This window comes from Nerophis lumbriciformis, linkage group LG02 (assembly GCF_033978685.3).
Source record: "Nerophis lumbriciformis linkage group LG02, RoL_Nlum_v2.1, whole genome shotgun sequence".
Classification (NCBI taxonomy): Eukaryota; Metazoa; Chordata; class Actinopteri; order Syngnathiformes; family Syngnathidae; genus Nerophis; species Nerophis lumbriciformis.
Genome location: NC_084549.2, coordinates 19,853,060 through 19,870,999, shown reverse-complemented (window position 1 = coordinate 19,870,999; position 17,940 = coordinate 19,853,060). Strand labels below are relative to the sequence as shown.

Below are 17,940 nucleotides of genomic sequence, written 5' to 3'. Positions count from 1 at the left end.
TGCCGAGGGACATGTAACCAAATATTAACATTGCTGTATGTATACTTTTGACCCAGCAGATTTGGTCACATTTTCAGTAGGCCCATAATAAATTCATAAAAGAACCAAACTTCATGAATGTTTTTTGTGACCAACAAGTATGTGCTCCAATCACTCTATCGCAAAAAAATAAGAGTTGTAGAAAACATTGGAAACTCAAGACAGCCATGACATTATGTTCTTTATAAAAGTGTATGTAAACTTTTGACCACGACTGTATATGTAAAAATATCTACAAAAACTAGGTTTCATTAAGTTGTCCCTTGAAAACATTTTGTTTGTGGTCCCATTTCGGTCTTTAATTTTACCCGTTGATGTGTATTTCTGGTCTTGTCATCCTCGTCCGGACAGAAGGGCGACACGTCAGTGCGGCTGGATCAAAAGAGACGTCGAAGACGCTTTACTGAACAAAAAGTTGCTTTGTTACAAGCGAGCGTCATTATACAGGACTGCAGTTCCTGGAGGAGGCCAGGTCAAAAATGAAGGACTCCTAACTTGGAGAAGTCAAACCATCAGTTTTATATCCCTCCTTCCTGTCTCTGGGTGTGTGCTAAGTCAGGACAGCACACCCTGACCATAAAAGGAGATGTTCGTGTGTAAATGTCTGGGGAGACAATAGACGCAGGTCGTATCTTAGATGCTGTCATTAGTGTCACAGGGTGTAGGTGACGAACCCCAAGATGCAGAGACGGCAGCCTTGGTGCAGGAAAACATGATTTAATTTAAAGGGGAACATTATCACAATTTCAGAAGGGTTAAAACCATTAAAAATCAGTTCCCAGTGGCTTATTTTATTTTTCGAAGTTTTTTTTCAAAATTTTACCCATCACGCAACATCCCTAAAAAAAAGCTTCAAAGTGCCTGATTTTAACCATCGTTATATACACCCATCCATTTTCCTGTGACGTCACACAGTGATGCCAATACAAACATGGCGCATAGAACAGCAAGGTATAGCGACATTAGCTCGGATTCAGACAATTAGGCTAAACATGTAGTAAATTGTTATTTTGATCAGATAAAATATAAGCTCAACAGAAAAAAAGGACTGTAGAGAGAAAGTCTAAAGTGACTATGAATTACCATGAATTGATTAACGTGGACCCCGACTTAAACAAGTTGAAAAACTTATTGGGGTGTTACCATTTAGTGGTCAATTGTACGGAATATGTACTGTACTGTGCAATTTACTAATAAAAGTTTCAATCAATCAAAAAAAAAAGACTTTAATCGCAGTCTTTCTTCAAAATATGTAAAGTGTTTTCTCATACCAATCGCACACGTCCGGTTTCACAATAATAGCGCTACACTTTACATCCTGTCCCAACGAAAAATCGTCTTTTATCATGCTTTGTCAAAGGTGTTTTGTAATGTTACAATATAAATGCTTTCTGGCAGTTTGAAACAAAGTGTATTGTAATAGCGGCGGCGGTAGACTGTCTTTGAACAAGTCAGACTTTTATTTATGTTCACAAATATAAGACTGTCGAACTAAATAGACAGAAGTGTGATACACTCACGACGTCTCCATTCTCCAACACGTTCTTTTTCTCGTCGTCTTCTTCGCTCCCACTGAGATTAGGTTCAATACTGCAGGTATGCCTGCTACTGCCCTCTGTAGCCCTTATTGGGTAATTGCAGTTTACCACACAGTATTACCACTGCTACAGTTTATTATTTTGTAACCTGATCTGATTGATAGTCGGCAAATACAGAATGTTTAACAGGCGGAATATTACTTTTGATAAATACAGAAGGTTAAGACATTGTCGTGCAGAAATATAAATACATTTAACTTGTGCGATAGAAATGGATGGATAGATGTGTTGTGCAACATGTAATGTACATATATCAGAAGCATTTATTCAGGTAGAACTATCACATTATACATTACCAAGCATATTTGACAAACAAAAGTATAATCGTAACAATTTACATTTTGTGTTAACAATGTGTGAAACTGGTATCTAAATGCAGTGTTGGGTTAGTTACTGAAAACCAGTAACTAGTTAGTTACTAGTTACTTTATTTAAAAAGTAACTCAGTTACTTACACCAAAAAGTAATGCGTTACTGTGAAAAGTAACTATTTAGTTACTTCTTTTTTTTTAAGGCTCCCATTAATGCCCTTTTAGCCTTCATTTCAGTACTGTTATTGCACTGGAGAAAAATACAATCTGTTGATCAACTTTACATGCATTTGCATCACTGAACTCAGAAAGCAATGTGGTCTACATACAACACACAAAGACAAAGATATGTTTCAAAGGGCCAATTTATTTCAGGCCAGAACAAATTGATAAAACTATTTGAAATAGCTGCAACATAATGGCACTTTAACTTTAAGTAGATAGGATCTTTGATCCAAGACACAACTTACATGTAACTAAAATTGTATTTTCTTTGTGCTGGACAAAAGAAAAGTATTGAGAATGTCTCCATGTTAAGAAACTCGACTTCTGGCTTCACCATGATGTCTTGTTAGTTGTTATGAGAGTAGCGTATGTGTGTGTGTGGCCCTTTAAGATATGACAGCATGTGAGGTGAGTGACGTCAGTGAGTGAGTGGGCGAGAGAGGTGAGGGAACGCCGACAGTGAGTGCGTGCAGGTGCTCTAGCTTGGTGGATGGCTGCGTCCAATAAAGTCACAAAGTTGCAACAAACCGCCGGCCTCGTCATTCACCCTCAGCTGTAAAGACCCACTTGCGGGTAAAGTGAAGGTTGTTAGCCCCGAAGTACATAGGCCCTGGAGGAACGTCTCCCCTGCGCCCCTCAACTACGGTCTGGAACCACCCCCTTCCCATACCTCCCACACACAAAGCACTCTTCTCTGCACGCCTCTTTTTTTCCTTGTGACACAGAAGGACGACACCGCAGCGCTGCAATAAAACACACTCAGATCTTCTGTTTCTAGCTGATACTACATAAAAAATAACGTAAAAAATAACGCAGTAACGCATCATGTAGTAACGGTAACTGAGTTACTGAATATAAAAAAATAACGCGTTACATTACTAGTTACAGCCGAAACTAACGGCGTTACAGTAACGCGTTACATCTAACGCGTTACATCTACAAAGCAATTAGCTACCTGCTGCCACTTACTGATTTGGAAGAGTATTACATGGTTACTCTGCCGAGCTCTAGAGAGCACAGAGACTCAACAACGGCACATTTGCGGATTATAACTACTGGTTTGCAAAAAATATTTTTAACACATTTAGGTGAAATTACATAATCTCCCACTGCACACCAGACTATATTTCACGGCCGAGTGTGCCGCGGCACAGTGGTTGAAAAACACTGTTGTACGCACATACAAATGTTCCAGATTTTGTTTTTTTTCCTACAATCATATTTCTCTTTTGTTGAGAAGATTGTTGTTTTCTGTTTCGGTACCTATTTGAATTTCGCTTAAATAACCCTGTGATAGCACAAGGCAAGTTCAACTTAATAGAGCAATGAGTCACAAACGCACAAGTGAAGTTTTAGAAATACATCTTTTAAGAAGGCATGACAGTACAGTAAAAACCGAAGCAAATATTTACATCTACAAAGAAAGATTTCAGAAAGATATGAAAGGCAATATTTACAACCATCCATCCATTTTCTACCGCTTGTCCCTTTTGGGTTCGCAGGGGGTGCTGGAGCCTATCTCAGCTGCATTTGGGCGGAAGGCGGTGTACACCCTGGACAAGTCTCCACCTCATCACAGGGCCAACACAGATAGACAGACAACATTCACACTCACATTCACACAGTGCATATTAAAATATGAACAAAAACACAATATTTAAAGTGTCCTTACAACCTCCTCAAATTTCTCTTGCTCCGGGCGCTCCCCGGAAGGACGGCGTCTTTGGAAGTGGTCAAGTCAGACCAGGACCCCACCACCCGGCACGGGGCGGAGCCGTGAAAGGCATCCTGGCAGCGGGTGCAGAAGTCGAACTGGCAGGACGGCCGTGTGCACCTGGCCCGCCGGACCTCGGCTCTGTGCGTGGCCGGCGAGCCACAGTGGTTGCATCGCCGCAGAGACTCGTGCGGCTTCAGGCTGCTGGCCACCTAACACAGGTGCAGAAGAACAACAAAGTCACAATACAGTAATCAGACCTTTCTCTTTTTAATACCCAATTTATTGGTGAAAAGGGCTTCCTAAAATGCCTATTTGTTTAAAAAATATATTCAGAAGAAGTTAACCAATAGGATTTTACCTTTATACACCTCAATGTATTTGAATTAAAACCATGAAGATGTGACTGAAGTGCAAACTTTTCATTTAAGAAATTTTCATTTAAGAGTTTTACAAAACAATGATATTTTTTGGGCTGTACTTCTGTACGTGCCTCAATATTAAGGTTCTTTTTAGAGGCGGTATAGTACCGAATATGATTCATTAGTATTGAGGATGAGTAAAAAAAAAAAAAAAGTCGATCTCAGACTGGGCTCCTATGGAGGGGGTGATAAGCACACAAAACATTTTACACAGAAACCACAAGACTTGCAACAGGAGGGAAGGGGGCAGGCATTTGGCCCGAAGCTGGCAGCCACTGGGGCTTCTGCTCCGTTGTCCATCATAACACATGGGGTAAAGCGGTGGCACCTATATTTAGTACATCTAGAAAAACGTGTAAACTGACCGTTGTGCAGAGATAGCTGCGAGAAAGGAGGCGATCTCGCTGTAGTTCTGTCCTATATGTGTGTCAACTTATATGAACAGTTGAAAATTTATTATATTTATTCAGCAAATCTTTTTTAGAATTTTTAACTGATGATAAATCAAGGAGCTGATTAAAACAAATTCAAGTGATTAAATTGGGTGTCTACTAGCGTTTTGTAACTATATTCCTTTTTTCCCTTTATATGAAATACGTGCCTCACAATATGAATTTTCTTGCTTCTAGAACATTCCAGCGCACGCTCGAGTTAGTGCCAGCATCTCACAGGGCCCAACTTTAGCGCACTATAAAAGTGGGTTCCGTTGTCGATGTACTGCAAGGCTGCTTCTAAAATGCCCATAAAAAGTGGTGTATGTCTGCTGCATGTTTTAAAACAGCAAAACACTACTGGTAGCAGCATGATAACATGAATGTGGAGGAAAGTGCGTGTCTCCATGTTAACAGCCATGTTGTCCACGCAAATACCTCACTTAAATAGGGCGGTCTGCCCCAGTTATCAATTGTACAAGCAGTCTTAGTAGATCACACGCAACAAGCAATTTTATAGTTTGCACACACTATTTGAATCTTAGTAGATCAGGCCCAGAGTATTTAGCGTTTTGGTCAGGAATTAATGACCTCAAAAGTACTTGGACAATGTAAATTTACTCTTGTGTCGTATTGTCCAAATACTTTTGATACCCCTAAAAACAGGAGGCACTAGCTTGACTTTCGAAATGAAAAATGCCATTTTTAAATATTGAATATTTAATCAAAGTATCTTCATTTTCCATGCTAGTAAATGTATTTTCTGTTTAAACCATAGGGGATGTTTGCAACTTGCTAAAAGTTAAATTTTTCCAAACCAAAAAAATATAACAAGATCACCACCAGCTTATGTTACCATTAGTGGTTTAACATAACAGGTATTTTTTAAATGTCTGAATTTTTTACAAATTGCGGTTTTTAGGCTTGTCACTCACCGCTGTCTCATCCACACATACATGCAGGAAGCGCATACACAAAAAACAGTCCCGAGAGAAGCTAATGAACAGTACTATAAACCATATCTTATTCTGTTGCGTTTGTATGCTACTTTAATCTCTGTTTTTTTATTATATATAATGCTGCTATTTAATATTTGCAGAGTTCGTGCGCAAAAAACGATAAACGCCATCGCCGCCAATTTGAGCTGAGTACCACAAAATAGTTTCTCTACCAGGAGGTAAAATCAAATTTTCTGAAAAAAATGACTTACCTTTCGCATTTCATTGTTGAATTTTCCATTTTAGTTCAGAAACCGACAAGCGCCATGCTCTCTTTCTGGCACAAACAGACAAATCCGTCAGACCAATCAGTGCATCAATATTTGATGACGTCATCCAACATCAGCGCCCTTGTTCACTCGCTTTGAGTCTGTTTTGCCATAATTGTAAATAAATAAAATCATCAATAATGAGTAACTTTGATGAAATCATCCATCCATCCATTTTCTACCGCTTATTCCCTTCGGGGTCGTGGGGGGTGCGGGAGCCTATCTCAGCTACAATCGGGCGGAAGGCGGGGTACACCCTGGACAAGTCAGTGAGTGTGTAATACCCTCGCCTACTGAGCGCAAAAAGAGACGCTATTCTGATCAATCTGAGCGGTCATGGAGCAACTCTGCTGTTGTTGTCTTGTGATTCAGCTATCAATGTGATGTCATGATGCAGTGGTTAATGTAAACTCCGGACCTCCTTCTCCAGGGATCACCTCAAAAAATGTGTTTGTTGGGATTAGATTAGTTAATTAAGTGATGGAATAAGCATTCCTCAGAAAGCTGATCTGTCTTCACTCATGTTTGGGGCCAGGCTGGCACAATATAGGATTAGTCTGGTTTTGCAAAGAAAAAATGTTTTTTGGAGTTATCCGTTTTTGCTGAAAATGTTGTACACAATTATCAAAATTCCATTTTGTAATAAATGTGCATTTTTCAAATTGGGACTGTTAGTTTGGTTTTCTGAAACGATTCAACTGCAACCCACATCAGCAGAATGGCTGTTTCATGGAAAAGCTCTGCAAAAATGTTGATTTACTCCAAACAAGAACAATGAATTTATCTGTTTTTGTGTCTGAACTCTTCATTATCCTCACTTATATATGCTGTTCACTGGGACTTGAGAACTTAGTTTCATTCTTCATGTTTTTATGTGAGAACAACAATATATATATATATATATATATATATATATATATATATATATATATATATATATATACATATACATATACAGAGAGAGATATATATATATATATATATATATACACATTTATGTATAGCCTATACATATATATGTGTACATATTATATTAATATAATAGATATATAATTATTTTTAATTGGATATATTAAGAGTATGTGAAAGTTCAACTCTTACCTTGTTTACTTCCGTGATGACCTCCTTCAAGATTTGTAATCAAAATACTTTGGCCAGCAACTGCATTTGGCTATCGGTGAGTGACTGCAGCTTTATTTAAACTACACTAATTTGTTTGAGAACGTATATCTCTTATTGTGGCAACTTTCCTAGCCATTATGGACAACACCTCCCACCCACTACACTCGGACCTTGCAGAGAGAATGAGCATGTTCAGTGGAAGGCTCAGACTCCCAAAATGCAACACGGAACGACACAGGAGGTCCTTCTTACCGACAGCCATCAGATTGTATAATGCATATGTTCCTTGACTGCACTTAAATGTAGAGTATATGTAGAATACATTTATATTATTTATATATTATATATATAATATATAATATATTATTATTATTACTGTCTATTGTGAGCGAACTGTGGTGCTGAATTTCCCCCCGGCATCAATAAAGTACTTTCTATTCTATTCTATTATCACGAATCTCATCTGTTTATGTTGTTCACTTCTGTTAGCGACTTAACATAGCAGCTCGCGATAGCTCCTCTCTGCTGCTAGATGTGTCAAATGTTTTATCGACACCTCGGCTTGAAAGTGCCTCTCTCCATAGCCTGTGCGGACTAAACTACTGTAATATAGCGGCTGGGTGACTGAAAAGTAGTCTTAGCAACGTTACCATGGACGCCCCTGCTTATTTCAGCAAGACAATGCCAAGCCACGTGTTACATCAACGTGGCTACATAGTAATAATAATAATAATAATAATAACTGGGATTTATATAGCGCTTTTCTAAGTACCCAAAGTCGCTTTACATGTAGAACCCATCATTCATTCACACCTGGTGGTGGTAAGCTACTTTCATAGCCACAGCTGCCCTGGGGTAGACTGACGGACCCACTACGCCATGCCGCCCCCTAATAGTAAAAGAGTGCGGGTACTAGACTGGCCTGCCTGTAGTCCAGACCTGTCTCCCATTGAAAATGTGTGGCGCATTATGAAGCCTAAAATACCACAAGGGAGACCCCCGAACTGTTGAACAACTTAAGCTGTACATCAAGCAAGAATGAGAAAGAATTCCACCTGAGAAGCTTAAAAAATGTGTCTCCTCAGTTCCCAAATGTTTACTGAGTGTTGTTAAAAGGAAAGGCCATGTAACACAGTGGTGAACATGCCCTTTCCCAACTACTTTGGCACGTGTTGCAGCCATGAAATTCTAAGTTAATTATTTGCAAAAAAAAAAAAAAAAAAAGTTTATGAGTTTGAACATCAAATAACTTGTCTTTGTAGTGCATTCAATTGAATATGGGTTGAAAAGGATTTGCAAATCATTGTATTCCGTTTGTATTTACATCTAACACAATTTCCCAACTCATATGGAAACGGGGTTTGTACTTACGGGCGCAGTTACGTCATTACGTGCTGTAAGCCGTAAGAGTGCAGAATGTAGTAGTCAAAGCACATTGTAAAATTAGCGTCTCCTAGGCATCCGCATAAAGGTTGCGAACAGCCCCTTTAAGTGAATTGTGGTGATGTATTTAAAAGGCCAAAAAACAAAAGCGGGCACTAGAAATACTTCTCGACCAAACAACCATGTGAGTATTGTGACATGACATTACAGTTTTTCACTGACCTGCACAAAGTCCTTAAAGCGCGAGGTAGACTTGCTGTTTTTCTGTGCGGGAGCTGAGCGTCTATTGATGCCGCAGCTTGTTGACAAAGATGGTATTGATGGCGGGTGTGGCGAGGCCACCTTCTGCGTAGAGCATAGCACCAACCTGGACACAACCTGGTCTCTCGTCAGATCGCAACCTTTTCGCTTCACAGAACTAATCTTCTAAAAATCAGAAGAAGTTTGTTAGTACCTCTGCACTGAAACAGTGTCATGGCACCTTTAAGTGACCTCACCTGAAGCATCTGCTCAGCTTGCTTACACCTTCTCAGAGCAGCGCCGTCTTCACAAATGATCTTCCTCCACGTGCCGCTCACCATCATGCACCTGTGCGTTGAGGAAAAACCCAAACATACGTAAATGGGAGGATGCAGAAACAAATACATGTAGCGTAATATCCACAAGCAGCCCTCTATGCGCTCCTATATAATAAACATGAGGTACCTGATGAGGTCCATGTCTCCGAGCAGGGACAGGATGTTGGCCAGGATGCTTCCCATGTTCTTGGACAGAAGAGATGAAAAGACGTCGACGTACTCCAGGCCCATCTGGCGCCCGATCACCTGATGCAAGGGATAATCCTTGGCCACCTTGGAGATGATGCTCCAGTCATACCTGAGTCTCATAAAGTCACAATTAATACGACTAAAACACCAACATAGTGTAAAATTTTTACTGAGTTCCAGAAAAATTGGAAGTGTTGAACGTAAACAAAAAACATAGATAGAATAGCCTTGTCTTTGTTTTTTTATTTGTTCTATTTTTTTCTAGCTTTAAACCTATTTCTAAATGGTTTTAAATTCTACAGGACTTTAAGGGTCGGCGAAGCAGCTTTAGAACAATAAAGAAAATGTCACAACAAATACAAAACAAATGTCGATTACATCAAACGGCATGCTTAAATGATTTTAGTTCGTTAGTTTGGTAAGAGAGAAGACATGCAATTAATAATACAATTGTCAGTATTTGGAGAAAGTGGCTTTAGTATTATGACATTTTTTAAATGTTAGAATAATTATGTATATATTATCACACAACTTTATGCTTAAGGGCCGTTGCTATAAATTATTGTCAATTGTGCTGAAGTGGTATTTTTGTATCTGTGCAAAGCTGGCAATCCAAAAGATTGCCAGCCGTCTCTATCAGTGTTGTGTCCAGACTCGGCCTCTGTTGATAATAGAAAATATCGATCCAACACTGTAATATCGACCATATACAGTACCGATACTATAATTGGTCAGTTACTTTCGATATTTGTATTGATCCTAACCATATGCATATCGTCCTACAGTGTGTAGTGTAGCATTTTTTAGCTATTTTTCGTCCTTGTAAGAAACATAGTTTATTTGCTTCTATGGAGGCGAGAATTTCTGGCTTAGAGGAGGCTTTGTACAGAGGGGGGAAGACGGACGTTAGCCACTATAGAATTCTAAAGCATGTTGAAGACGCGTTCGTTCATTTGCGGGACACAGATAGAATGTGTCACCAATATGTATTATCACGAAAAAAATGATAGTGTTTAAAGCTCTATTGTTGGCCAGATTTATATTATGCGACCTTTGTACAAAGACATAATAATACAGCCAATTTGTTCAAATGTTTGGAAAAATTTCACCTTTAAATATAAAATTGTAGGTGTCGCAGAACGAAAATGTTGGTTTGAGTGCAATAGAGCAGTGTTTTTCAACCTTTTTTGAGCCAAGGCACATTTTTTGCGTTGAAAAAATCCGGAGGCACACCACCAGCAAAAATCATTAAAAAACTAAATCAGTTGACAGTAAAAAGTCGTCACAATTGTTAGATATGACTTTAAACCATAACCAAGCATGCATGACTATAGCTCTTGTCTCAAACTATGTGTACTGTCACCACCTGTCACATCACACTCTGACTTATTTGGAGTGTTTTGCTGTTTTCCTGTGTGAAGTGTTTGAGTCCTTGTCTTGCGGTCCTATTTTGGTGGCTTTTTCTCTTTTTCTGGTATTTTCCTGTAGCAGTTTCATGTCTTCCTTTGAGCGATATTTCCGGAATCTACTTTGTTTTAGCAATCAAGAATATTTCAGTTGTTTTTATCCTACTTTGTGGGGACATTGTTGATTGTCATGTCATGTTCGGATGTACGTTGTGGACGCCGTCTTTGCTCCACAGTAAGTCTTTGCTGTTGTCCAGCATTCTGTTTTTGTTTACTTTGTAGCCAGTTCAGTTTTAGTTTTGTACTGCATAGCCTTCCCTAAGCTTCAATGCCTTTTCTTAAGTGCACTCACCTTTTGTTTATTTTTGGTTTAAGCATTAGATACCTTTTTACCTTCACACTGCCTCCCGCTGTTTCCGACATCTACAAAGCAATTAGCTAGCGGCTGCCACCTACTGATATGGAAAAGTATAACACAGTTACTCTGCCGAGCTCTGGACAGCACCGACACTCAACAACAGCACATAATTTGCAGACTATAATTACTGGTTTGCAAAAAATATTTTTAACCCAAATAGATGAAATTAGATCATCTCCCACGGCACACCAGACTGTATCTCACGGCACACTAGTGTGCCGCGGCACAGTGGTTGAAAAAGACTGCAATAGAGCATATCAAATCTAGTTTTAAAATATATTTTTATGCCTAACAGCAGTTAACAGCTATATATTGATCTATTTTTTAATTATTGAATGTACAAATCATACAGATGATTTGCTGAACCCTTCTTTTGATGTTGAACAAATCGTTGTTGTGGGTGGTGTTTCGATGCACCGTTATGTTGCAAGTCGCCGCAGTATGTCGCATCTTGACTAGTTGTCGCTAAGAAATCCAATTTTTCTGGAATGCAGCTGCTCAACACAAGCACAAACAGCCCAAAGAGTCTTCCATTGACAGAGAGCAATAAGTCCACACCTCTTTGTCTCACGATAACTCCTGGCGAGGGCTTCGTTCACGGCCTGCTGGAACTTTAAGATGGGCAAGTTGGGGGTGTCGTGGTGCTGGCAGGGCGTGGACGACGAGGAGTGTGTCAGCGCTTGCTGTCTGCTTTTATCTACAGGGGTTGAATAAACCAAAAGTGGCACTCCGCAGCCGGAACCTGTGCCCTCTTGACACCAAGACCACCTTTTGGGGGGGTTGTCGTATATTTCGAGTGGACTGTTGTACAAAGACGTGTAGCCGCTGTCCTCCAGCACTTCATCGAGGGTCCTTTCATGCTTCTTCAGGGTTCGATTTTCTTTGTTGTTTACTCCTGCAAAGGTGCTGTCATAGAAGGGGAGCCCCTTAGCCACTTTCTCAGCAGGGGGACACTGTGGTTTGAGGGCCAGGGGGTCTTTGGAACGTGAATCTTCCATTTGAAGGCCTTTCTCCATGCTCCTCTTTGCCTTGGCTATGTCGTATTGAGCAGACTTCATGTTAGCGTCTTCATAAATGGAACACACTCGTCACAGTATTTTATTTTATTTTTCTGGGAAAGGAGACAAAAAACAGTGATAATATTTCTAGTTAAAGTACCAGTAGAGTGGGAAAACAAGTTGACTTTAGATGCTTAATGACAATCATCTGTACTTTAACTTTAATTGTGGTTCATTGTATCCATTAAACCATATCCAATCGTATTTACAATCCGCAAAGTTCGTAAAAACACAGTTTAAACATCACAAAATGCAATAAATTCATTAAGACATGTTGAATATTCCGCTCCGAATACCTTTGGTAATTTCCGGAGAATGACGTCCCAATGGGAACCATACTTGCCAACCTTGAGACCTCACAATTAGGGAGATATTCAAAAGGCCCGGTGTGTGTGTGTGTGTGTGTGTGTGTGTGTGTGTGTGTGTGTGTGTGTGTGTGTGTGTGTGTGTGTGTGTGTGTGTGTGTGTGTGTGTGTGTGTGTGTGTGTGTGTGTATATATATATATATATATATATATATATATATATATACTAATCAATTAAATCGATTAAAATCGATTATAAAAATAGTTGCCGATTAATTTAGTCATCGATTCGTTGGATCTATGCTATGCGCATGCGCAGAGGCTTTTTTAAAATTTTATTTTATTTATTTATTTATTTTATTTTTTTTAATAAACCTTTATTTATAAACTGCAACATTTACAAACAGCTAAGAAACAATAATCAAAATAAGTATGGTGCCAGTATGCTGTTTTTTTTTAAATAAAATACTGGAAAGGATAGAAATTTAGTTTGTCTCTTTTTTATCAATCGATTAATCGAAGTAATAATCGACAGATTAATCGATTATCAAATGAATCGTTAGTTGCAACCCTAATATATATATATATATATATATATATATATATATATATATATATATAAAGCTGTAATTCACAGCGCCCCTCATCCTCAGCTGAAGTGCTACAGCAGCATCACGGAGGAGAGAAGGAGGCGGGGACGTCCTCACCTTCGCGTCCATCCGTCCACATCATCAATAAGTCATGTTCGCCATGCGGCGTGTGGTCTTTTCTGATCCTGCACATCAAACACCACCCACCCCCTCCACCACACTCCGGCAGCTCTCCAGCATCGCCGCCTCCCACTCCGTCCTCCTTCCCGACACTCTCCCGTGCTGCCCCGGCGGCGGGGCGAGCATCGCGATGGTCGGAAGGCTGACCGAGAACCATCACGCCAAAGTCTCAGGCTGCAACTCGCGTGCGTTCATGACAAAGGGTGAATGTTTCAGGTGAGAGAGGACGCTAAAGGCATGCCCCCAATCAATGTTCCCTCTAATTTTTCATGTATCTGAGCAAATACAAAAACTCCCTGAGCATTCAGTGGAGCACATGTGAGCAACATCACACGTGGCAATACCAGCAGCACACCTGTCTCAAACCAATCTTTTATAATAACACTCAAATGAGAGGAGTCATGTTCATGAGATTATTTTGTAATATTAGTGATTTGGCCCACTTGTAATGAAAATAAAAGAAATCTTGTTTTTCATAAGCTATGGATTAGTATTGTACAATATGTCTGGGTGGGGGTCCTGCTTTGGAAATCATTTGTACCCCTTTCAGAGATCACATTTAGTTCCCCTTAAACATCCTCATGTTGCACAATGAAATGTAAGGATAGGATGAAGTGTGCATTCCTGCAACTTTCTCTAGTAACAGCATTCCATGATTAATATCAATAAATTAACATTAATAATAAATGACAGTAGAATAAGCACATGTATGACTGAAGAGTCAGAGTGTAACTTTGTGTGGTTTGAGTTGTCCGACTTTTTGTGTGGCCATAAACGCACCAGTGGCTTAGTGCTATGCGTGTTGGTGACAGATGACAAGTTAGTTTTGGCCTGGTTTGTACAGCAGAAAATGACTAGTTTTTCGAGATAGAAGTTTTTTACTCATGTTTTTGGTGTGGTTATGGCTGAATATAAACAGTTTTGCTCAATAAAGTGATCGATATAATTCCTGTCCTCGAAGCATCTCGATAGACGTTACAATAATTGAACGGTGTTGACGAACATCGTTAGGGCCGCTTGTTGTCACTGTCACTCAGAGTTGCATTGCAAAATTATACAGAATAAATGTGTTTATTTTTGTTTAGAATTCAGATGGGATTTGATTTGGTGCACGGCATATATTTGCTGTGCGCAGAGGACGCTTGAGCAGTGCGCAATTGCGCAGGCGCGCACCTTAGAGGGAACGTTGCCCCCAATATTGTTGTCCGGGTGGAAATCGGGAGAAATTCGTGAGAATGTTTGCCCCGGGAGATTTTCGGGAGGGGCACTGAAATTCGGGACTCTCCCGGGAAAATTGGGAGGGTTGGCGAATATGATGGGAACGCTTCTGCACTCTGAAACATAGTATCAGATGGGTCATACTGGAAATACGCAAAAAATTTGCCGTCTAACATATACAATCTCTATATAAGACATTAACACATATGTTTTCCTTTTTTTATGCATTCTAAGTCGTAAATAAATAAATACATAAAAGGTCTGCTAACAATGTAGTCAATAGGGGCTCTCAAAACCCTCTAAATAAACATCCAAAACCCGTTAACAATGCTCATTATACATATTGTGATCTGAATATTAACCAAATATTAGCGATGTTGTTATTATGAGTGCTCACGCAGACAAACTATTTTAGTGGTGTAATGATACAGACAGCTCTGCTACTTTACTGTGAACTGGCTTCGATGTCCTGCTGCTCCCGCATCATCACGTCTCGGCTCGTCAAAGTTATTCTAGATTGTAAATCATGCCTCTCGTCTGGATAATAGGAGGATTTAGCCTTGAATCTAGAAGCTGTTCATCTGTGACATTCAATGTATACACGGAGATGGGGATGGAGATTTTGTATTATTTTATGTTGAAAGACAAAAGCAGAAGTAGCAAGTAAATGTGCTTTTGTTGAAAATGTATTGAATGTTGAAAATGAGAGCAGAAAATGTTTATTTGTGTTAATTCAACCTAAAGTGTTGGTTGCATTTTATTCAAATAAGATGTGAATGTATTGGCCATTAATTGTTGTTTGCTTCATGTGGCCCAGCCTCACCCTGACTCTACCTTCAGCTGCCCAGAGGTAAACTGGATTTGATTATCAGAGCAAAACTGCCCACAATGACAGACGAGGACGAGCAATTTAATTCAATAAGAATCTGTCTTTCTTCCTCTGCGCAGTGCGTAAATACGAGTTTTCGGCTTTTTTGTTTTAATACGGCTGCAAAAAAAAAAAGGTTGCAAGTGAAAAGGTGAGAAACACTATTGAATTCATGAAAGAGCTCAAACGAGGGTATACTGTAGCATCTGTTAAAATAGGATTGCAATGTAAAGGTTCCTAGTTAACACAGGTTGGAGGGGGAATAGTTTAAGGGAGACAATACAGTAAGAAAGCTGGCCCCGTGTGTGTGCGTTTGTGTGTGTGTGTGCTCTTGTATTTCTACCCTTCTTGAGACATCAACAAGGAAAAGTACCTTCCATATGAGGACCGGTGAACAAGTTAGGACCAAAATCATGGTCCCAATACGGAAAACCATTGCATCTAATAGAGAATGTCTCATTTGCACCCCTGGTGGGGAAATCTATCAAAATTATGGTGGTCCCAAAAAGGAGGGATTTTTCAAACTGACTGTGTCGGTTTTAAAAGTGCTCCCTCTCTGGTCAACATATGAAGTAAGTGTGTGTAAAAATTTGAAGTGCTCCCCCTCTGGCCAAAATTTATAAATTAATTGTTTCTGTAATATTGCAATATTTCCTTGTAAAAGTATTACTTTTTTATGTAAAAGTATTACTTTTTAATGCAAAATGGTGACATTTATCATATAAAATTCTGACTTTTATCACAATATTGCCAATTATTTTGCTGTTCTTGTAAAATAGTGAAATTTTTTGAGTAAAAGTATTACTTTTGACATAATTTTGCCGAGTAAAATGCGGATTATAATTATAATATTGCCAAAATTGTAGTTTTCTCATAAAAATTGTGACTTTTGTCGAGTAAAATTACGACTCTTTTCATAAAATTGCCCAAAATGTTAAGCTTTTCTAGTAAAACTGCGACTGTTATTGAGTAAAATTCCAACTTTTATCATAATATCGCACAAATGTTCAGTTTTTCTTGTAAAATTTAGACTTGCGTTGAGTAAAATTACGACTTTTATTATAATACTGCCAAAATTCTAAGTTTTTCTTGTGAAATTGTGACCTTTTTCTTGTGAGATTCCGACTCATTTTTCACAACAAGCTTTTTTTATATTTGTATAGTATTTATATATTATTAATGTTGTAAATACAAATCTTTATATATTTAGAAAGGGTGGTCCGAAAGAGGTAGGCATTAATCGGAGGTCTCAAGAAGTGTGTGTGTGTGCGCGCGTAATATGTGTACCATGCTGCTCTTTGAAGTTTACAATGCAGTTCCAGTTAACATCTTTAACCCTCTTTCAAGTTGTAACTGACAAGTGAATTAGCATTCTCGAGGCTCTTCCATCCCCCCTCCTCCCTAAAGGTAAGAGTGATGTTAAATGGTCATTTATCCGTTCAATTTGTCGTTTTAAATGTACATCTTTATGTTAGGATTGTGTTGTAGGTTACAAAGCATATCACTAGTACTGTAGTATCAAAATGTCGGCTTTTTTTCCATTAGATTACAGTTTTTTGCTCTTTTTTCATACTTTTACTGGGTTTTTTGTTAGATTTTTTTGACAATATGCTGTGGGCTGACAAAACTCAGTCTGCAGGACAGAAATGGCCCCCGGGCCACACTTTGGACACCCCTGTTGTAATCATAGAGTGCCCTGGGTCCATCTCGCCATCAGTTTGGGGGTCCTTGGCCTGCAAAACGTTGAAGACCCTTGTCCTAATGCAACACACTATGCACACTCATTATTTCCGGACGTTGTCTTGGTGTAATATATATTGAATACTTGCCCAATTAGTTGAGTGCGTTATGAAAAAATGACGAATCTGTGACTTGAACCAACAGATGAGTGTGCTTAGCTTAAAACAGTTGGACCAACCGAAACGCTTCGGAATGAGTTGTTAGTATTATGGCTTTAAAAATACATTTAAACATAATTATTAATTAAAAATCACCATAGCGTTTGATTAAATTTAAAAAAAATACATAATTGTATTCACATTTTACAGCTTTCTATTCGTTGCGTCTACATTCGTAGCGGTCAGCTCGGCAGCAGTAAAAGTATGAATTAATATCACATACCTTAATCCTTCTGCGTGGGTTAAAAACTGTCCATTAGTGGTCGGAAACTCGTCGCCTCATCATCGTTTCGTTTTTAAATTCAGCGCTAATAAAGAAAAGAAAAAAAACGTATTTTCCTCTTTGAAATCGCCAGCCAATCAACGGGCACCGGTAGTGAAGTTTTAGGACGCGCATGCGCAGAAAATCGCAGGTGAATTAAAAAAGAAAAGAAAAACTCAGCCAATCACAAGAACGCCAGCTCCTAATTGTTGGGCGTTTTTTTTCTCTCTTTCTTCATGCTTACCTGATTGGTTGATTGTTTGTGTTACTACTATGTGCACGCTAAATAAAAATGGTTAAAAAAAAAAAAAAAGGACAAAAACAAACACCAAAATGTCTGGTGGAGCTCAATCAAACATATATTATGATTCTAATAGTAAAATAACCTTATTTGCCTTTTGAAACAACAAATTATTTGCCTTGTATGCATTAAAAAAATGCGATGAGGTGGCGACTTG

The 17,940-nt window shown here is 39.0% G+C and overlaps 1 protein-coding gene across 4 annotated transcripts; it reads right to left on the bottom strand.

Annotated features, from left to right (window-relative positions):
• Positions 1–3,574: 3,574 nt before the first annotated feature.
• On the bottom strand, positions 3,575–17,569 carry LOC133606460 (F-box only protein 5-like). 4 transcript variants are annotated; one of them, XM_072915090.1, is made up of 7 exons: positions 17,444–17,569; positions 11,662–12,214; positions 9,218–9,394; positions 9,010–9,100; positions 8,735–8,938; positions 5,951–6,015; positions 3,961–4,099 (listed from the first exon to the last, which is right to left on the bottom strand). In XM_072915090.1, exons 2-6 carry the CDS (start codon positions 12,159–12,161, stop codon positions 5,986–5,988), a joined length of 1,002 nt encoding a protein of 333 aa, XP_072771191.1. In that variant the 5' UTR covers positions 12,162–12,214; positions 17,444–17,569; the 3' UTR covers positions 3,961–4,099; positions 5,951–5,985. The 4 variants fall into 4 exon arrangements, with proteins under 4 accessions (XP_072771188.1, XP_072771190.1, XP_072771189.1 ...); XM_072915087.1 differs by lacking the exon at positions 5,951–6,015 and having other exon boundaries at positions 3,575–4,099; XM_072915089.1 differs by lacking the exon at positions 5,951–6,015 and having other exon boundaries at positions 3,575–4,099; positions 9,218–9,388.
• Between the last annotated feature and the right edge of the window lie 371 nt (positions 17,570–17,940).